This window comes from Cibotium barometz, chromosome 17 (assembly GCF_041138505.1).
Source record: "Cibotium barometz isolate CiBa-2024 chromosome 17, ASM4113850v1, whole genome shotgun sequence".
Lineage (NCBI taxonomy): Eukaryota > Viridiplantae > Streptophyta > Polypodiopsida > Cyatheales > Cibotiaceae > Cibotium > Cibotium barometz.
The window spans coordinates 34968459-34991568 of record NC_141062.1 but is presented as its reverse complement, the minus strand read 5'-3'; the positions used below and the strand labels follow the sequence as shown (position 1 = coordinate 34991568).

Below are 23110 nucleotides of genomic sequence, written 5' to 3'. Positions count from 1 at the left end.
CGTTTGGCCAAGAAAAAGCGTACCTGTTGTCGCTCGATGCATGGGGATATCTTTGAAAGGCGTGCCCTGTTGTCGACCACCCACGTACTTCCTAAGCCCATGTGGCGTGCGTGCTTGACAGCTCTAAGTCACGAGTGGTGTCATGTGCAAGACATGCACTGGCTGATCTCAGAGCTAGTCCTGAAGAGGACAACCAGATAAAGACTGATCAAAACCCGACTTTGGAGCATAGGTTGCAGCTTTGGCAAAGGATTTAACTGAAGGTGGAAATGGAGGGCTGTCGGCCAGCGCTTGAAGGGAGGAAGACCATGTAACATTGGTATCGGAGCATCAGGCTCAGCAAGGCTAAACACCGATCAAGTCCCAGATGAAGGTGCACAAGTCCAAGGCACAAGAAAGTGCACAAGTATGAGGCCCAAGGCAAGGAACACAAGACACGGAAGAATTCCCAAGAGGTTCGTTGGTGGTGTTCCACAAAGCCCAAGGGGATGGCAGTTCTGTGAGTCGGGTGCCACTTGGGGCACACCACGAAAAGCTTTCAAGCAACGGTTCCAAGGGACGATTATCCTCCAAGGAGTGGAGTGAGTGGTGGACTCATTTCCCAGGAAAGAAGACCAGAGACAGTGTTCAAGGCCAGGACAGGAACACAATGGGGACTGGATGGAACAAATGCATACATCTTCATCAGAGTTAAGAGTGGATTTGGAGACCGGGCCGGGTGTTCAGTGAAAAGGTTGCGAGAGTAGGAAGGATGACAGAGGGACTCCGGGAATAGAGAATGGGATGATGACAGTCATCCAAGAATACAGATTGGAATCCCGTCATCAAGTTTAGCAGAGGGGGATGTCATGTGCAAGACATGCACTGGCTGATCTCAGAGCTAGTCCTTAAGAGGGAAACCAGATAAAGACAAATCAGAACCCGACTTTGGAGCATAGGTTGCTGCCTTGGCAAAGAATTTAACTAAAGGTGGACATGGAGGGCTGTCGGCCAGCGCTTGAAGGTAGGAAGACATGTCGGCTGCAGCATTATCTTGATTTATTGTCCAGGACTTGGCCGACCGGCAGTCGGCCAGTCCATGTGGTTATTCCCAAACCTATAGAAGGCAATATTACTCAACGATTTGTAGCATTCAGTCCTTGCTTGGCTGGATCATTAATCTAGGCTTAGACTTAGGTTAGATTAGGTATTTTATTGCCTTTTTAGGCATGCCTAGGGCTGCCACGACTTGTATCTTTTTGTACATTATGAATATACTGAATACTGGACATGGAGGGCTGTCGGCCAGCGCTTGAAGGTAGGAAGACATGTCGGCTGCAGCATTATCTTGATTTATTGTCCAGGACTTGGCCGACCGGCAGTCGGCCAGTCCATGTGGTTATTCCCAAACCTATAGAAGGCAATATTACTCAACGATTTGTAGCATTCAGTCCTTGCTTGGCTGGATCATTAATCTAGGCTTAGACTTAGGTTAGATTAGGTATTTTATTGCCTTTTTAGGCATGCCTAGGGCTGCCACGACTTGTATCTTTTTGTACATTATGAATATACTGAATACTCAGCTTTCCCTTCACTATATTAAAGCATTGTGAATCTTCCAATGGCTGGGTAAAGCAAGCCTGTAGGACATTTCATTGATCTTTTCAATCACTTTGAAGGGTCCATAATATCGAGTAGAAAGCTTTGGATATGATCCCTCTCGTCCCAGCCTCTTCTGAAGCCTAGCTTTCTCAAATTTCAGCAATACCCAATTACCTTCCTTGACGTGCATGTCCCTTCTATGCTTGTCGGAAGCCCTCTTATGCTTGTCTTGTGACCTTGCAATGGCTGTCCGCACCTGAGCAAAGGCTACATCCAAGTCACGCACATACTCATCAGCTGCATAAATCTCATCCTTTGTACGAAGGATGGGTGGCAAGATCACTCTGCCATAATCTCAAACGGGGCCTTTCCCGTAGAGGCATGTACTGTGTTATTGTAGGCAAACTCTACAAGTGGAAGATACTTCTCCCAAGCACTCTTTTGATCTGCCACATAACACTTCAATAAATCCAACACATTAGAATTTGCAGCCTCACTTTGACCATTGGTTTGGGGGTGATAAGCAGATGAGAACTCAAGCTTAGTGTCCATGTTATCAAATAAAGCCCTCCAAAAGAGGCTCGTAGTCCTCGGATCTCTATCCCCAACAATGGACTTAGGCATACCATGATGCTTGAATATGTGAGCAAGGAAAAGCTTCACCATATGATCAACTTTAATGGTTTTCTTGATGGGCAAGAAGTGAGCTTGCTTGCTAAACCTGTCAACTATGGTCCAAATAGCATCATTCCCATATTGGGATCTAGGCAAATCCATAATGAAGTCCATAGTAATGTTGTCCCATGGCTGCGAGGGAATAGGCAATGGCTGAAGCAAACCGGGAGGCTTTTGCCTATCAAATTTCACCTTTTGACAAGTAATACATGCGCGTACATAAGCCTCGATGTCTTTACGCATGCTTGGCCAAAGGAAATATCTTTCTATCATGTGTGCTAGGTAAAATACCTCTATGACCAGCATAAGGTGGAGCGTGACATTCCTCCATAACCTTTGGACGCATATCCTTCACCACACAGGCAATTATCCTTCATAAGATAACCCTCTTTGATCACATAAGAGGCATGTGAGTGACTAGCTATCAAATCAGTCCATATATGGGAAAAATCAGCATCCAAATGATACAAATCACGCATGGCAGATAAGTCCCCATGAGAGGCCATTGAGATTGTAGCTATATAAGGCTTCTTGGACAAAGCATCTGCCACTAGATTCTTCTTTCCGGGAGTGTGTACAATCTGAAAATGAAACATGAAAAGAAAGTTTGCCATTCTCATTTGCTTCTCTGAGAGCTTTGTTTGAGATAGAAAATATCTCAAGCTTTGGTGATCTGTCTTGACTACAAATTCAGCCCCAAGAAGATAATGTTTCCATATTTTTAAGGCATGAATTACAGCCAAGAGCTCTTTTTCATAAAAGTCTAGATGGATCTCTGCATCATGCAAGCGATGGCTCTCATAAGCAACTGCATGACCCTCTTGAATTAAGACAGCTTCTATACAATTTCCACATGCATCACATTCTACCGTAAATGGCTTTTGCAAGTCGGGAACAATCAAAACGGGTCCACAAATGATAGCATTTTTGAGTTGTAAGAAGGCCTCTTGCTCATTCGAAGTTCATTGGAAAGTGGCTTTCTTCTTTGTAAGATCATGCAATGGTGAGGCAATCTTGGTGAAATGCCTTATGAATCGCCTATAGTATGAACACAACCCAAGAAAGCTACCCACTTGATGTACATTTTGTAATTCTTGCCAATTCCGAGTGGTTTCAATCTTAGCAGGATCCATTCGTACACCCTCTTTAGAGACGATGTGCCCCAAATAGTGTATCTCTGAGAAGAAGAACTCACTTTTCTTAGCATTTATGAAGAGTTTATGTTTTCGCAACTCTTCAAACACTGTAGCCAAATGAGTCTTATGCTCCTCCTCATTCTTGGAGAAAACCAAGATATCGTCAAAGAATACACCTGTGAACTTACGATGGGGTCGAAATATCCTGTCCATCATACGGTTGAATGTTGCCAGGGCATTGGCGAGGCCAAAAGGCATCACCAAGAATTCATACAATCCAAAAGCTATCCTGAATGCAGTTTTATGGGCATCCTGGGGTACCACACGAATCTGGTGGTAACCACTCTTCAAATCTATACGGTTGAAACAAGCCGAACCATCAAGCTTGTCCAAGATGTCATCTCTGCGTGGGATTGGGAATCTGTTCTTGATGGTGGGCTTGTTTAGAGCTCGATAATCCACACACATGCAGAAAGATCCATCCTTCTTTTGTACAAGAAGCACAGGAGAGCAAAAGGGTGAGGAGCTTGGCTGAACCAAATCCTTCTCTAAAAGCTCATTAACATGCTTCATGATCTCCTCTTGTTGTGCGGCACTCACACGATATGCGGGTTTGTTAGGTGGGAAACTACTTGGCACAAGATCTATGCGATGATTCTCAGGACTCGCACGAGGTAGCTCTCCTGGCAATGTATTGGCAAAACAATCTTTATAAGCATTAAGAAAATTCAGCCTTTCTTGAGTCAATACATCCACATTCACATTACTTTGTTTAATTTTGTCACAAACAAAAACCAAGTATGCGGAAAGAGTCTTTTTCATTGCCTTATTAATTTGGATGTGAGATACAACTGGGATAGAATCCCCTTCCTTGCCAGCATCAATAACATGCATGCGGCCTCTATGCATAAAGGTGATCTTGTTGGTTTTATATTCTTTACGATACTCCAAAGTCGGGTTCTGATTTGTCTTTATCTGGTTGCCCTCTTAAGGACTAGCTTTGAGATTAGCCAGTGCATGTCTTGCACATGGCATCCCCCTCTGCTAAACTTGATGACAGGATTCCAATCTGTATTCTTGGATAACTGTCATCATCCCATTCTCTATTCCCGGAGTCCCTCTGTCATCCTTCCTACTCTCGCAACCTTTTCATTGAACACCCGGCCCGGTCTCCATATCCACTCTAACTCTGATGAAGATGCATGCATTTGTTCCATCCAGTCCCCATTCTGTTCCTGTCCTGGCCTTGAACACTATCTCTGGTCTTCTTTCCTGGGAAATGAGTCTGGCACTCTCACTCCACCCCTTGGGGGATAATCCTTCCTTGGAACTATTGCCTGAAAGCCTTTCGTGGTGTGCCCCAAGTGGCACCCGACTCACAGGACTGCTCTCTCTCTCCTCATGAAAAGGGGAGGAACTTGGATGAGGGCGGGGCGGAAAAGCTGCCAGATGTGGAAGAGGCTCACTGCAAACTGGTCCTCAAAGCCAGTGCTGACATCACAGAGGCAGGCCTCTGAGAAGATCCACTGAATCCCTAGTGTGTCCTGGGGCCACTATGTCATGCCAGTACACTCGACGGGGACGCCCCCACCAGTGTACCGTGGATGTCCTGTTTGCTGATGAGTTGGTGTGGCGTGTGAACAAGTTGTAAGTATTACCCTTTTTGGCCTTTTTAAATGTAAAATCCCTTAAGTAGTGTCAACCTTAATAATTATAAGGTTGGGTGTTCACACACATTTAAACAATGGCTAGACATTTGCTCTAATGTGGGTGCCCAACATTATTAATAACATCTATAGTTATTATTGCATGAAGTAATTCTTCTTCCCCCACACGTGGATGGTTGGTGGGAGTGCGAATGAAGGAAAGTACCCGACTGCATCTGCTTGTACCCGCCTCTGATTTGCAACCAGCACCCGCCTTTGTCTACCAGCTTGTACCTGCCTCTGTCCAGCATGTACCTGTTTGTACCCTATTGTACCTACGATACCCTGTTGTATCTGTTGTACCTTGTTGTACCTGATGTACCTATTGTACTAGCTGAACCCAACTATACCCGCTGTACCTATTGTACCTTATTGTACTTGCTATACTTGCATATACTTGTTGTACCAGCCTGTATCTGCTATACCAGCCTATACCTGATTGTACCTTACTATACCTGCTAATGTACTTGCTGCTAGGGTACCCAATTGTACCTGCAGTTGGAACAGCTACTATCCAACATCTACTGTTGCCAAGACCTGCCTATAATTTGGGAGTGCAATAAAAAGGGGATGAGCTTCTCTCCTGAGAATCGAATTTGAATATTTGTCAGGTATTTATCTTTGTTATTTTTCAGTTTTAATGTTGCAAGTGTTGTCCATTGTTTGAATTAGTTAAGTGATCTAAAATATGTGTATTTTATCTTCCGATTCGTCAAGCCTCCTGTAGGGAGCGGTTACACCGTGCATAAGAAGATCAAAGTTGATCACATGGTGAAGTTGTTCATGGCGAACATCTTCAAGTATCATAGCATGCCTTCGTCTATCATTAGTGACCATGATCCACGGATGACGAGTTTATTTTGGAGAGGGTTATTTGACAACATGGATACAAGTCTCAAGTTTTCATCATCGTTTCATCCACAAACACATGGGCAGTCGGAAGAGGCGAATTCCACAATGTTAGATCTTCTCAAGTGCTATGTGTCATACTACAAACAACAATGGGAAAAGTATCTTACTTTGGTGGAGTTCGCTTATAACAACAATGTCCATACCTCAACGAGCAAGGCGCCTTTTGAGATTGTGGAAGGAGGGAAGAAGGTACCACCCATTTTGCACACAAAGGATAAGATCTTTCAGGCTAACCAATATGTGGAGAACACGGATGAAGCTTATAGGAGAGTTAAGTTGGCACTCCAAAAAGCTCAACAAAAGCAAAAGAAGGCAGCAGACCGTCACATGCGTGCATTGACTGGGTTCTTTTGCGATTTGAGAAAGCTAGGCTCAAAAAGATGAAGGGTAAAGAGCGCTTATTCCCTAAGTTGAGCATGCGCTACTATGGACCTTTTCAGGTATTGGAAAAGATCGGTGAGGTGGCCTATCGTTTGAAGCTACCAGATCACTCGAGGATTCACAATGCATTCCATGTGAGTCTTCTTAGACCTTTCCGTGGGGATGTGCCTGAGGATGTATCAGATGAGGCTCAGCCGGAAGTGGAAGAACTTGATGAGGTTCTTATTCCCGAGCAGATACTGGCACATAAGGAAAGAAAGGTACGAGGTAAAGTTTCCCGTCGCGCTATCTTGTGAAGTTCAATAACTATTCACCGATGGATGCGAGGTGGATGGAGGAGGGTGACTTAGCAGATTCACCTCAGGTATTGCAGCTTTATCTTGATGCCTTCGAGTTGGAGCCAACTCTTGCTACGGCTCATTCAAGTTCAACAGAGCATAGGTCTGGAGCATTGCCTGATGCTCAAGAGGGGGTAGCACCTCCGCTCCCTTGATACAGCCAGGCTCCGATGTCATCTAGAGTATAGGTCTGGAGCATTGCCTGATGCTCAAGAGGAGGGTAGCACCTCTACTCCCTTGATACAGACAGGCTTATGGGACTTCTATGATATATGTGTACTAGTCACATTGGATGTGTGGTTATGTATGGTTCACAGTGGTATACAACTTGGACTATTACTACACCCTTGGCTTGCAACGAATGTTGCTACATATGCATGGCTCAAAGAGATTGGGACGCTGATCTCGCCATATTGTACTTTTCACTTTCAGTTGGATCACATGGCTCGTATCTTGCTGTGTGGGCAGCCTTCATTATCAGTGTGGCTCCGCTTTCAATGTCTTGCTGTATCACCAGAATGCAATCGAGGATGCTTGCCATTTTTCAAGAGGGGGGTATGTCATTACCCTGTGAATTTGTGCAGCATAAGTATGAGCACGGTAGTCGATGAGCAAGACATATTTTTAATGTTCATACTTGGGGCAAGGGTTTTATTCCTCGTGGATGTACTATCTTGGCTGATTACAGGTGAATAACAGTGTGGTGTTTTGGGGCACAGGGCTATGTGAAACCTCTATGCTAAGAGGTCTAGAGGACTGGCAGTTTGGACATGCATATGTATAAGCCATGAATGGCCATGATGTATTCAGTTAAACTCTTCCATTGAATGTGAATAAAGAAATACCGAAAGGGGCGCCAAGCTTTGGGGCCAACAGGTGTCGCTGCTCTTTTTGTGTAGGAGCACTCTAGCTCCCTTTTATCTGTCTTATTTGTTGGATTACAACTGTGTTTGGTACTACCGCACTTTGGTTTCTACCAGAGGCCAGTTTCATTGATCATAGACTAGAACAGATAAAGGACTTTTCATAGTCACGACAACCTTTTTGGGTGTGCCCATGGCCACCAACTTTGTATATACATACAGATTTTTGGTATTATTAATATATTGTAGATTTAGGTGAAAACTCTGCATTGTTCTCTCTCTTCTCTCCATTGCTTCTACTGTCAAAATATGCAGCGGAAATGATAACCAAACTTGGGTAGACAAGAGCAAGTAGAATGCAGAAAATAGACAGCACAAGAAACACAAAGAGATAGGCGTGTAAACTCTTCTCTATACACAAGATCCCGCAAATGACTGAATGATACAATGGTGGGGGGCATGGGGCCTATTTATATGCCCCATGCATGCAGTCGGCCTGCTGAAAAAGCACTCCAAGTCGGCCTGCTGAAAAAGCACTCCACGACTGCATCAGCAATTGGCCAGCAGTAAATGAAGTCCACGACTGCATACCAGCAAGTCGGCCAGCAATAAAATACTCCACGCTTGCTGATGGGCAGTCGGCCAGTCACACGACTGCTGATGGGACAGTCGGCCAGCCACTAGGTGCTCCTCCCAACCATCTGGCATCCAACCACACCATGGAAAAAATGGGAAAAAATAGGGAAAAATACGGGGAGTGAGGAAAAATGATAAAACACCTTATACAGGGCGGGCACACCCACAACAGAGGCCCTGGTGTATAAATATAGACAGGAGATGACTTCTAACATCTACATGGCTGCATCTAGGTGTTCCAAGGAAAGGTGTTTAGGGCTGAAAGAAGACACAGACCTTCTCCGCATGTAACAATTGTTCTCCCAGAGAAAGAAATTCTTCCCCATCAACTAAATGTTGTGATCTTGGTGCAGCGCCAAGGTTGTGGAGTTCTGGCAGAAGCCAGACGGTTACACTCCTCTATGTCCAGGGTGGCAGGCTTGTCAACCCATGGAAATCAGTGATCTGTGCACTCTCCAATTGACCAAAGACCATTTTACATTGTGTTTGAGGATGCATTGAGACCCAAAGATTAAGGTACAGGATCACATCACTTGTGTCTAGTATCAGGACTTTGAGGGACCAGTTTGACCCCACATTATCTGAGACCAGTTGGACCCCACATTTTTATAACTGTGCCCTATATGCTAGTCGGGAAGAAACAGTCCATGCCACCAGCCTGGCATGTTACAGGTTCCTGATTCTCACTTCAGAGCACATCTCTAGGTAGTAGACTTGGCTTGGAAGGTTATTGAAAGTTGGAAACTTGGCAGATTTTGAGGGTTAAAAGCAGAGAGGCTATCGAGTGTACTCAGACATATCATGTACATACCCTTTCCTCCAGCTGGTCTGATAATCAAGACCTTTTTTGTCTATTTTTTTCCATTAAAGAACATAACATCTGTTGAAGCATCAAAAATTAAAATACTAGGGCATTTAAGTCTAATAAGCTCTCTAGATTACAAAATTCAACAAAATGGCCTTTCATATACAGTATACAGTGCACATACAGTGTATATACAGTTAATACAATGCACATATGCTGCATAGACAATTCATACACGGTGCACATACAGTGCATACACAGTTCATGTGGTGCATATACCATCCATTCAGTTCATATACAGTTCAGACAGTACGCATATGGTGCATGGATTGAACATACAACTCATGATGATCAGCTTGAAGTTGCAAAGGTGTCATAGAATAGACCTTAAGCATTCACCTGCAATGCAGAGTCAGCAGCTCCTTTATCTGATCGATAGAATATCAGCTGCTTTGAAAAGAACTCATTTTCATTATAGATGCGTGTTGTCATTTTACTGCAAAACATGGCAAAGTCTTTGTGTATGGGGGCTAGTCCAGCCGTGTACTTCTCAAGATAACCTGGGTCCTGAGAAAGGGGCTGGAAGTCTACAACACATAACACTTTCCCTTTCCCAAAAGATAGAAGGTCTATCCCCAACAAAGGAAAATCAAATCTGCACCCAAAGACAAGCCTCATGTTGAGGCATTTCAAACAAGTCAGATAAATCTAAGAAAGGTGAAATACCTTGGCAAGAAACACACACGGGAAACAAAACCTTGGACAATCGTGTGAGATCTTACCTGTAATCTGGATATAGAAGGCTATTGAAGGCTTGGCCAGCACTCCCCGCGTCAAAATATGTAAGCCGAATGCGTCGCAATTGGCTACTGCAAAGAAGCCAATTGTGCACCTCAGCTCCTTGCTGGCCTTTGTCGCTCTTCTGCAATCTTAAGTCTGTATCCAAATGTTGACATTTTAAGCCTGGAGCTGCATTGGCTAAAGAGCTCCACAGAAAGTCCATGTACGGTTTATAGATCAAGTTGGCGTCTCTGCCTACTACTGACTGGCTCAACTGCATTCCTGGTAAGAACTGCTAAACATTCAGTCTACTTCTACTCAAACCTACACACATGCTCACGTGCAAGAATTAAAATTATTTACGGCTGAAATAGACTCTAGCTGCAGTCTACCATCACAGTGCCATCTGGAAATGGGGACTGCAAGGCAAGGTAAGAAAACTGAAAAATGGAGACGGGGCTGAATTTCAAAGAGGAAAGGCTGCTTTGCATTGCACACAGAATGTTGTTGTGAGGAATGAAAAGATGCAGGGGAGAAGAGAGCTTGAGCTCTTACAAGCACACACACATTCACAAAACCCTAAAAGAGAACACACAAGGTGAGAGACTGAAAATCTTCTTCTTCTTCACACGACACTCAACACACCATATACAAAGATAAGAGTACACACAATATGAAAAGGTACTCAACCAAATACATACTAAGGTTCTCTAAGTGTGAACCCAATTAAATGAGCTGGCGCTATAACTATGCGAGTCTCTAGAATGGCTGTCATCACACAGCCTGTCATCCCACTGGCCCCATCTCACCCATGATCTCACCAACCATGCCAGTGGTGTAAGTGTGGGGCCTATCCCCCAGGCAAGTCATCAGTGTCCACCGCCTCATTAGATGAGCTCGATATCTCAACACTCCCCCTCGACCTCAACTCCATCTCATGTACACCAAGCGAAGCCCTGAATCTGCGGAGCTTCTCTGTACCCAATGCTTTGGTGAAGATGTTAGCGACCTGATCCTGTGTGCTGACATAAACAAGGTCAACGTCTCCTGCCAAACCCTTCTCTCTGACAAAATGGTAGTGGACCTCTATATGCTTCGTGCGAGCATGAAAAACTGGGTTCCTGGCCAACTGTATATTGCTAATGTTGTCACAGAAAATGACAACTTGTCTATCCACTGATAGACCCAAATCTGCAAGTAGCTTTCTCAACCAAGCTACCTCACATGCTGCCATAGCAGCACCTCTGTACTCGGCCTCTGTACTGGATAGAGCAACCGTAGGCTGCTTCTTGCTGCTCCAAGTTACAGCAACACTCCCCAAAGAAAACATGAAGCCACTAGTAGATCGTCTATCTGAGATACTACCAGCCCAATCAGCATTTGTGTACCCATGTACACATATCTCTATCTCAGTTTCATAAAATAGTCCACAATGCAAAGTAGACCTCACATACCTCAGTATGCGTCTCAATGCATCCAAATGCGGCTTTCGAGGAACCTGCATAAACTGACTCACCAACCCAACAGCATAGCTCAAATCTAGTCTAGTGATCGTCATGTAGATCAAGCGCCTATACATAGTAGAATCCTCCAAAATCTCTCCTAAATCTACACTCAACTTGCCATTCTGGTCCAATGGCACTAAGATAGGCTTACAGTCTGTCATACCATACTTGGACAACATGTCCAAGCCATACTGTCTCTGCAGTAATCCAATACCATGTGGTGACCTAATCACCTCAATGCCCAAGAAATATCTGAGCTCCCTCAGATCCTTCATCTCAAACTTCTGTCTAAGCAAGATCTTTACATCAAATATCTCTGCATCATGGTCCCCTGTAATGATCAGGTCATCTACACATATGACAATAAGCACAACCCTCTCACTATGTCTCACATACAGCGAGAAATCCGCATTGGCTACATGAAAGCCAATAGTGACAAGATATTCAAAAATCTTGTCAGACCATGCTCTTGGTGCTTGTCTTAAGCCATACAAGGCTTTCTTCAACCTGCAAACATGCTCGGGGTGACTCACATCCTCATAACCAGGTGGCTGCAACATATATACCTCTTCCTGCAAATCTCCATGCAAGAATGCATTCCTTACATCCATCTGATGTAAAGACCATTGCTTTGACGCAGCCACTGCTATCACAACTCTCACTGTTGCCATCTTGGCGACTGGGCTGAAAGTTTCCTGATGCTCCAACTTCTCGTTCTTATCATTCTTTTCTGGCTGCCCCTTCTAAACTAGCTAAGGAACATGTCCATGGCATACTTGCACATGACATCCCCCTCTGCTAAACTTGATGACGGGATTCCAAATTTTTCCTTGGATGACTGTCATCATCCCATTCTGTTCCAGGAGTCCCTCTGTCATCCATCCATCCATCTCTGGCAACCCTTTTCATTGAAAACCTGGCCCGGTCTCCAAAACCACTCTGACTCTGAATAATATCTATGCATCTGTTCCATCCAGTCCCCAATCCGTTCCTGCCCTGACTCTGAACACTATCTTGGTATTCATTCCTGAGAAATTAGTCTGGCACTCTCACATCACCCCTTGGAGGATATCTTCCCTTGGGACCGTTGCCCGAGAATCTATCTGGCTCACAGGACTGCCATCCCCTCTGGCTTTGTGGAACACCACCAACAAACCTCCTCGGAGCTCTTCTCGATCTTGTGTTCCTTGCCTTGGGCTTCGTACCCGTGTACTTTCCTGTACCTTGGACCTGTACACCATCATATGGGACTGAATCAATGTTTAGCTTTGCTGAGCCTGATGCTTTGATACCAATGTAACACGCGGAAGCTCTGGGGGTCTTCTTTCAGCCCTAAACACTACTGAGAACATGCTGATGCAAAAACGCAAACAGAAGGGAGAGTAGAGAGAGAGAAATGCTGAAAATTCAGTATATTTCATATGGTACAAAAAGGTACTCAATCTACAGCCCTAGGCTGCCTTGTTAAAAAGGTGTAACACACCAAAATCTGTCCTAGTACTTGATCCACTCCATAAGGGAGAGAATGACTAATACAATGAGCATCCTTGCCTTTTTATAGGCTCTTGAACAAATAGAAGAGCTGGCCGACTGCTGGTCGGCCAGCCGACTGACAGTATTTTCCCATAAATGTGATGCGCCTGCAGCCGCCTCTAATCTGGTCTAGCCAACAACCTTTTCTTGCAACCGACAGTACCCTCTTGCAGCCGCTTGGTCATCATAGTCCCCTCTAGCCAAAAAAGCACTTGATACTCCAACTGCTCGTTCTTATCATTCTTTTCTGGCTGCCCCTTCTAAACTAGCTAAGGAACATGTCCATGGCATACTTGCACATGACATAATCACATTTGCAGGACTGGTATTATGACGCAGCCTACCACTCCATGGTCTATCAACTGAACCACTAGATGAGGACTATCCTGGTCCACTCAAAGTGTGATTGCTGACTTGTATTCTGTGCAACCACATTTCCACTCACATCAGCCCCAACAGCTTCTTTTTCAGCAGCATACCAGCTGCTCATCTCATCAAAAACAACATCCCTGCTTACCCTCAACTCACGTGTAGCAGGGTTATAACACCTGTATCCCTTTTGCTCAAGGGAATACCCAATAAACACACATTTTTCAGCTTTTGGATCCAGCTTAGTTCTCAGCTCATCTAGCACATGCACATATGCAATGCATCCAAAGACTTTCAGATGAGACAAATCAGGTTTTCTGCCAGTAAACCTCTCCTCTGGAGTTACATCATGTATAGCTACAGTTAGAGTCCTGTTCATGATGTAAACTGCTGTAGAAACAGCCTCAGCCCAATAGCTATGCGACATATTCTTCTCTCCCATCAATGCTCACGCAATCTCAGCAATGTGCCTGTTTTTCCGCTCAGCAACTCCATTTTGCTGTGGAGTGTATCTGCATGTAAACTGTCTCTGAATACAATTCTTCTGCAAAAATTCAGAGAACTCATTGGAGAAGTACTCTCCCCCTCCATCTGACCTTAGGCACTTTACATGTTTCCCTGTTTGCTTTTCAACCGTAACTCTGAAATTCTAAAAATGAGTGAACACCTCACTCTTCTCCTTCATGAAGTATACCCACACTTTCCTTGTGTGGTCATCAATAAATGTCACATAATACCTGCAGCCTCCCATAGACATGGTCTTCGTAGGACCCCATACATCTGAATGCACAACATCTAGTGCATTTCTGCTCACATTTCTGTCACGTGGAAATACATGCTTTGTTTGCTTTTCAAATTGGCATGCTTCACATATTTTCGGCATACCTTCAACTCTAAACTTTGACAGCCCTGTCACAATTCCTTTAGTCTGCATAGACTTCATTCTGTGCACATTCACATGTCCAATTCTTTTATGCCAAATGTCTGTGTCTGCAACAATTCCTGAACCATTTGCAAACATCGCAGCACTCACTTCAAGCATGTTTACATTCAATGTAAACATTCTGCCCACTCTGTTGCCTTTTGCAACCAACCTGCACTTGTCTTTAAAGTCTTCAACATAACAACCATCAGGATTAAACCGAACCTGCAAACCCTGCTCAATCATCTGGCCAACTGAAACCAGATTCTTTGTTATGTTCGAAACATGAAGTACATCTGCAAGGTACTTCACTTTGCCATCCTGCATAGACAATGGTACATCTCCAACATGGGCAATTGGATGAGCAGTGTCATCCCCTGTTTCACAAAACCTGGTCTTTCAAGGTTTTTCATCTCCTTGAATCACTCCCCATAACTTGTCATGTGATTCGAAGCACCTGAATCAACGTACCATACATCATCTTTATGTGCTGCTTCAACATTTTCAGACATGGCATCAACGACATGCTGTATAACAAACAACCTTTCATTATCCTCATTGTTTCTGCTCGAGGATGCATAGTTGTTTTGCTGCAATTTTCCATTTTGCATGTCAGCCTGCTTCTTATAACAATCTGCCTGCACATGTCCAGGCTTACCACAATAAAAGCATCCACGTGTATCATTATACTGCCTTTGCCAATTTCCATGACCTCTTTGACTCCCCCTGCCTCTGAATTGGCCTCTTCCACCTGCGTGTTGTTGTTGTTGTGAATCCTGGGACTATTGTTGCTGCTGCTGCTGGCCATAATTCTGATTACCTATTCGGCCATCTCCTTGGCCACGTCCACGGCCTCCTCTACCTCGTCCTCTTCCTGAACTTATATAGAAGGCCTATTGCTCTGAACTGTTTTTGTTTTGTGAAGACTATTGGTCTTCACCCAAGCTCTTATCTTCTATAATCAACATAGACAACAAATCTGTGAAATTGGGAATGTTTTCCCGAGTCTGAATAGACGTCTTGAACGCCTTGTATTGTGGCCCGAGACCACGTAGAGACAGACTTCCACCTTATCATCATCATCTACTGAAACACCAATAGATGCAAGGGATTCCACAATACCCTTGATCTTCAATGCATAGTCATTCACAAACATACTCTTTTTCTCCACAGTATGAAGTTCATTCTTCAACTGTATCTTTCGTGCCTTGGTATTCGTTTCATAGAGTTTTACCAAGGTGTCCCATGTCTCCTTGGGAGACTTGGCATCCTGTATGTGCCCAATCATGGTGTCCTGTATACTGATAGAGAGCCAACACATAACTTTTCTGGCTCCTTGGTTCCAATCCTTGAACTCTTTCACATCTGCAGCAGTCAGATTGATCTTTGATATCTCTGATGCCTCTTTATGCTCACCTTCTATGTAGTCCCAGTAACCCTTTCCCATCAGGAAATTTGTCAACCTGAACCTCCAAGCATGGAAGTTATTCTTATCAAGCTTCTCAGCAACAATCTGGTTTATGCCATCATTTGACATCTTGCCAGACACACAAATTTACCAGAAACAGCACTCTGGTTTGTCCTGCACAAACTGCTGTATTTTCTTCAACGGTACTGTACTACACTCAAATGTCACAACCAGTGACCTCAATGTGCATATTTTTACATGCTTGTGTTGAGATGGACACAAAAGAGGCATAATCTCAGAGAGGATAAGATACAAGCTCGTTACACATAGAGATGTCATGTGCAAGACATGTAGGCTAATCCCAGGGCTGATCCCTGAAGGGCAACAGATAAAGAACCAGATTAGAACCTGTTAAGGACCAGATTTTGGAGCTTGTGCTATTGGTTTGGGGCGGCAGGCAGACTTTATGGAGGACACAGGAGGCTGTCGGCCAGCTTTTGAAGGATTCAGTCCCAAATAAAGGTGCACATTCCAAGAAAAGGAACACAAGCCATGGAAGAAGTTCGCAGGAGGTTGGTTGGTGGTGTTCCACAAGACCCAAAGGGAATGGCGGTAAAGTGAGTCGTTGGGGCATACCAGGAAAGGCTTTCAAGCAATGGTTCCAAAGGAGATGATCCTCCAAGAGGTGGAGTGAGAGTACTAGACTCAATACTCAAGAAAAGAAGACCAAAGAAAGTGTTCAGGGACAGGGCATAAAGGGATAGGGGACAGGATGGAACAGATGCATGGATCTTCAGCACATTTGGAGATGGGGGAGGGTTTTCACTGAAAAGGTTGCCAAGAAGGGAAGGATGACAGGTTTGGCACTCCATGAATAGACAATGGGATGATGACAATCATCCAAGAAAAGAATTTGGAATCCCGTCATCAAGTTTGGCGTAGGGGGATGTCATGTGCAAGACGTGCAAGCTAATCCCGGGGCTGATCCCTGCAGGGCAACAGAAAGAACCAGATTAGAACCTGTTAAGGACCAGATTTTGGCACTTGTGCTGCTGGTTTGGGGCAGGAAGACTTTATGGAGGACATAGGAGGCTATCAGCCAGCTTTTGAAGGAATATTCTCTATCAGCTGCAGCGTTTATTGGAATATTTGTCCAAGAACTGGCCGACAGCAAGTCAGCCAGTCCATAAGGGGTTTCCAGCCCTATAAAAGGGCTCACTTGCTCAAGGCTTAGAGCATTCAGTCCTTCCTTGGACTGAGTCCTAGATTTAGGTTTAGCTTAGGTGTTTTCCACCTTTTTGATGGCAGCCTATGGCTACAAGACTTGTACACCTTTTTGTACATTATGAATATACTGAAACTCGGCGCTCTCTCTCTCTTCTCTCCATCTCTCTTGCTTGCATTTTGCATCAGGTTGTTCCAGGATGGTGTTTAGGGCTGAAAGAAGACTCCCAAAGCTTCCGCATGTGACAAGAGATGATAAGATACAAGCTTGGGTCACATAGAGAGCAACAAGATACACCCTTGCATTTCAAAAGACTAATTTTCTCTTGCAATGACAGCAAGATACAAGCAAACGACTCCTTTGAGTACATGATAGGCTTGAAAAAACAATGCTTTGTAAGATGCCAGTGCTGGAAAGGATTGTATTTCTATTGAGTACAAGATGCAAGCTTGTTCTCACAGCAGTAAGGACAAAATGCAAGTGTGCCACTCTTTTTAGTGCATGATATGCTTGTGTCTCTGATGAGGCCAGAACAAACAATGTTTGTTGGGACATCTACGTAAATAAACGATTGAAAGAAGAGCTCTTCATGTGGTCCAGCCAAAACCTTTGTACTTATTTGTGCACTAAAATGTTTGATTGTATGGTTAGGTGAGTTTTTGCTTATTAAAAGCTAAAGGAAAAGCCATTAGCTCATGTTATTTTATTAGAACTCGCCTTATAGCTTTTGTGTGCAGATTATTATGAAAAGGAGGCCAGCCTTTTTATTGACCCCCCTAGACCAAAATGATAGTGCTCTTGTCACATAGTGCATGAGGAAAAACAATCGAGTGTGTGCAGCCTGAAATGCAGAGTACGGACTGTACAGCTGTACTGATGCAGTAACAACAGCAACAGTTCAAACATGGAGACTGGTTGGGCAGCATGTGTGTGGACTAGTGGGCAGTGCACCTGTGACAGGTGTGGAGTGCACAGGAAGCAGCAGCAACAGGTGCACATGAAAGCGCTATCAAGCGTACATGACACAGCTGAAAAGGTCATATATGAGCCACGGAAGGACACATGTGGGTTGACAGAGTCTTGTGCAGTACATGTGGGGGTAGTGCCTCGTTGTACGTGGGGTATGAGTTTTCTGCAACACGGAAAAAAACCTCCAGGACTGCCTGATTCAAACTGTGCAGCCCTCCAAAAAACAACTCAAGCCATTGAGCCATTGAGCAGTATGGGCATGCAAGTATGATTAGTGGTGAGCATTGATTTCTGAATGATGTGACCCTCAGCCATAGCCCTCTATTTATAGCGGCTTGTGGGCTAGTTGGCTGGCCAACCCTAATCTAGGGTGTTCACACCATAATAATAATATTGTCGTCCACAATTGGCTGCTCATTGGGTGCCTGGACAAAAATACAATGAATTGGCACAAATGCCCTTACATACACATGAATCCTGCGCCACACCTGGATGTCTGGAAGCTGTGCCACAACCTTTGGTCTCTCGTTAAGTCTATTATTACCCTAGTCGAGTTATGTGGTCAGTCGTGTCAAATTGGACTCATAAAGTAGGGTGGCCAACCTAGCATGTGACCATCCTAGGGTACTATATATAGACAGGTTCAGTAGCTTCCATCATATTGGGATTATCAGTACTATATATAGACAGGTTCAGTAGCTTCCATCATATTGGGATTATCAGTTTTGAGATTTACCTTCACCACTCTGCGACCTACAATCACATTGTGGCCATCCTTCTGTCTCAGTGTCTTTCCAAATCACCATCTCAGCTCCCTCACATGAGCGCACAGGTAGAAGGCAGTTGCCATCAATTGTAGCATTCGTTTGCATCATTAATTTTCATCTCTATCTTACTGAAGTTCTTATTCTGTAAAGATCTTATTGTTTATGTTAACGCATGAGTTGTATTTTCTTACCAAAAGTTAGCTGTGCAAGTATTCAGGGTACATAGCTAATCAGCGTGTGCATAGTGCATGTATCCAAATCTGAACAAGAAATAGCTTAACCATTGACAACCAGACTGCTTTTGTGTGTTTACTACTATTTCCTTGCCTGATTCACACAACATTGAAAATGGGATTTGGCCATCCGGGCATCTTTGAAGACATGGTCTCCATCACATGGTCCTTTAACAACTTTGCAGGATGTTCTCTCCAACTGACCGAGTGGCTTACTTGTGGTGCATGTTCCTGATGCTTGCCCACTACCAATAAATCAAAAAATGTTTTGAAGGGTGGTACACCCTTGCGGTGCCCATGCCTCCACCTTCCATAACAGAGAAGTGCAATGTTTTTTTTTTAAGACATAGGTTGGGTCTCCTGGAATTCCTTCAGATAAATTAAGACCAACCATTGCAAAGTCTCGTGTAGGGTTTCTAAAGGATTTCCTAGAAAAGGAAAATTCAGATCACACCATTGCAGAAGATTGTGTTGGATCGTCTGGGTTCCAATCCAGAAATGAACGTATAAGGCCAGCCATTGTGTTGGGTCCTTAAATAAGTTTCTACATAAAGGCCTGTAAGACCAACCATTGAATGAAACATATGATGGATTCTCTTGGATTCTTGATGAAATATGTAGTTTACAAGTGAGAGAGAGAGAGAGAGAGAGAGAGAGAGAGAGACACACACACACACACACACACAGCACTCTACGCCCCCACACACACACACAGAGAGAAATACCGAAGCATCCAGCTCGCCCATTTCCGCCTTTTGACACCATAATTCGTAGGAGTCCATTTGAGTAGCAGGACGTGGGCGTCTGCTGCTGTTGCTGCAGTTTTTCCTCTGCGCATTTCTCGATGAATACCTTCTCAGAGGTGCTTGTTTCGGGCATATCCACTCACATATATTTCCACAGTGGTACACAAGGAACGCAGACAGCCTTGCCTCCGCCATTGCATGCAGAGTAGTGAAAGTCTAGCTTGTAATGCCTCTGGTGGATGGGCCGCTTTTAGAGTAGCTTAATACGAGGGGCGTCTTCTTGATGGAAGTGGCGTACACACTTGGTTGGTAAGGGAACAGATGGAAAACCTCAAGTGCCCCAATGGAAAACCTCACCCAGGCTCGGACAGACGGAGGTAAACCAGCACTCTCTTTACACACTTTCAGGGGAGGGTATCGAGCGAGATCTTCTAGAGTAGCCCTACCAATGACATGACAATTGCAAAGTTGGTAGCAGTGTTCAAGGTGTCTAAGCGTGTTCAAGGTGTCTAAGCTCACTCTCAACAAGAAAAAGGGAGCTCCAAACAATCATGGTTCAATGACTAAATGACACATCATGAATCAAGAGGAATCTGAGACTGAAAAGAGGCGTCCCGATCTTGGCTAATCTAGACCGTCGGATTCCCATCGGGCAAGTGAACGAGAGAGTGGCTGAACTCAGGGTACTCAGAACCGGCCGCTCAAGTTTTCATCATCTAACCACTATGCTATACTTTCCAGCAGGTTGTGGAGAGTGTCTTTAAATTTAAATCTTGGTTTTTTTGTTCCCTAGTTCACTTTCTTGCCGGAAAATGTCTCCCTAGTTCACCCCTAATTCACCTAGTTCACCCCTAGTTCACCTTGAGTTTACCCGCGAGTTCACCCCTAGTTCACTCGCAGTTCCCCATAGTTCACTTGGGAATCTAACGATGTTGATCAAATCCCGATAAGACGCCTCTTTCCAACCATAGATCCCTCCTGATTCATGATGTGTCACTTAGTCACGAGGCTGCCTACCCATGGCATTGCCAAGTAATCCTCCCCAAACAACGAACTTCACTCTCCTTTCCACCCATCACTAACTCAATCAACTCTAGCTCATGGACACCATCTTGCTAATGTGTAAAGCAAGGGGGGATACACACATATATATACATGTATATGTGTATATATTACATATATATGTGTGTGCGTATTACATATATATGTGTGTGTGTATGTACACACACACATATATATGTATATTACATATATATGTGTGTATGTACACACATATATGTGTGTATATTACATATGTGTGTGTGTGTGTATTACATATATGTGTGTATGTATATACGTCTATTAATCTATTATGCACACTATTTTGGGAGCTACCAAAGTGGTGACTCCTAACTACCCCACATGGCTGTTTCCTCTTCTTTTCTTCTCTTCTTCGCTTCTCTTCTATATCTATATATCTAGAGAGAGAGAGAGAGAGAGAGAGAGAGAGAGATGTTTGATTCACATGGTGGTTAAGGGTTGATGTGCTATACAGATAGTGAGGAACAAATATGAGAGAGAGAGAGAGAGAGAGATAAGATAAGAAAAGACTGACACACAACATTTATTGCAATCAATTTTGGGGAACCACCCGAGTAGAGAACCCATGACCCACACTTATTAGCTTTTAGAAATCCCAATCATAAGAGGAAGATTATCCATGACAATAGCTACATGTTCTACTCATGAGGCTTCTGCTTCTTGGATTCCTTCACTTGTGCCACCAAATTTGCATGTTCCTTCTCTTGCTCTTTGGCCATCTTCTTGAAGCATCTGTCCTCTGTTTGTTCGAGGTTTTTTTGCAAAAGTAAAATCTTGTAGTTCTTTTCTGTTTCCCCTTTGTGAACATGGTTCTATCATTCTCAAAGGAAATCTCTGATTGCTCTTTGTGGCAGTCTTCGTCTACGAGAACTTCAATCATTTGATCATAAGGCATTTCCCAACTACCATCATTACACATGGGAATCTTTTCCAATCCATCACTTGGTTTGACACATTCCAGATGCCATCTCTCATCATCAGGAGACTCATCTTTATTTGCCATGTCCCATTGAAATTTTCAAACGCTAGGCTTGACTCTATTGGTTTCCATGATGCTTCACTTGAAAAAAAAAAGGCCCAAATGTTATAAATGTTGAAGTGGGTAACAAGACATATGTCACCTCATCTATGGGAAACCCCAAAAAAGTATTGAACTCCATTACTTTGGCACTTATTTTGCAGGCATAAATGTCACCTCTAGCACTCACAGCAATAGTAGCTTTATCGACATTGGAGCATGAGAAGAAGGCAGCAAATTGGGTTGTGCAGATGGCGTACTCGAGACCAATCGGTGGAAGCGTGGCTAGAGGCAGGCGAGATGACTGGCTAAGCGAAGGTGGAAGGCTGCAAATTGGGCTGTGAAGAGGTGGCGGCGCGGTAGCAAATTGGGTTGTGCAGATGGCGTAGTCGAGACCAATCGGTGGAAGCATGGCTAGGCGAAGGTGGAAGACTGCAAATTGGGCTGTACAAATGTATTGGAGACCAGTCGTCCGCGACACAGGCAAGTGGCAACAGTGTGTGCTGGCCAATGCTGGCTGGGTAAAGGTGGAAAGCTGCCCACTAGCGAAGCCAGCGGGGCTAAGCAGTGGCAATCCCAAAGCCGAGGCAGAAGGTGAGACCCTAGCTCCGATTCCATTTAATGTGGCAAGTGGTGGTTGTTTCAGAGGCGGCTATAGACGATGGTGTGGAGGTTGTGTGGTCAGCGTAGGATATGCCAGATAGACCCACCAGAGGCAATAGCACATGAGCCGCAAGCAGTCGCCAGCTTCAGGCAGGAGAAAGATACGTGGCTGTGATACCATGTTTGATTTACATGGTGATTATGGATTGTTGTGCTATATAGACAATGAGAAACAAATATGAGAGAGAGAGAGAATATTGCATGACTTAATGTTCATCTTTCATTGATGATTCTCTTACACCAAGGACATGCCTTTTGTTAGTTCATAACCTTATCTTTTGACCCAAACTAATCACATTCACAAACACACACACATGACACTTGTTGTCCCACTTATCTTATTTAGATATAAGGGGTGTTCACACCTAAGCAGGTGTTCACACCACACACATGCATATGAATAAGTTTACACATGCACATATAACCCTTTTAGGGGGCTATTCACATACACATACACATGAATAAGTTTACACATACACACATAACCCTTTTAGGGGGGCTGTTCACATACACATACACACATAACCCTTTTACGGGATTGTTCACACACATTACGCTCTGAATCCTCACAATAGAGAGAGTAAGCGTTATAGAGAGAGAGAGAGAGAGAGAGAGAGAGAGAGAGAGAGAGAGAGAGAGAGAGAGAGAGTTTAACTAGAGAGAGTTAGAGAGAGGGTGAGCTAGAGAGTGAGAGAGAGAGAGGGTGAGTTAGAGAGAGAGAGAGAGAGAGAGAGAGAGAGAGAGAGAGAGAGAGAGGGTGAGAGAGTTAAAGAGAGAGAGAGAGAGAGAGAGAGAGAGAGAGAGAGTTAAAGAGTTAAAGAGAGAGTATGAGAGAGAGAGAGAGAGTACGAGAAAGTTA

At 44.1% G+C, this 23110-nt stretch overlaps 1 protein-coding gene across 6 annotated transcripts in view; it reads right to left on the bottom strand.

Annotated features, from left to right (window-relative positions):
- The window catches only part of LOC147629924 (uncharacterized), a 48981-nt gene extending 29038 nt beyond the window's left edge, over positions 1-19943 (bottom strand). For 2 of the 6 annotated variants that reach the window (XM_086810889.1, XM_086810890.1), the window contains exons 1-3: positions 19470-19943; positions 9816-10108; positions 9420-9688 (exon numbers count right to left, since the gene is read on the bottom strand). In XM_086810889.1, coding sequence (XP_086667015.1) covers positions 9421-9688; positions 9816-10108; positions 19470-19685 — 777 coding nt within the window. In that variant the 5' untranslated portion in view covers positions 19686-19943 and the 3' untranslated portion in view covers position 9420. The remainder of the gene's footprint in view (positions 1-9419; positions 9689-9815; positions 10109-19469) is intronic. The other 4 variants (XM_086810888.1, XM_086810885.1, XM_086810886.1 and 1 more) reach the window with 4 other exon arrangements.
- Positions 19944-23110: the final 3167 nt, after the last annotated feature.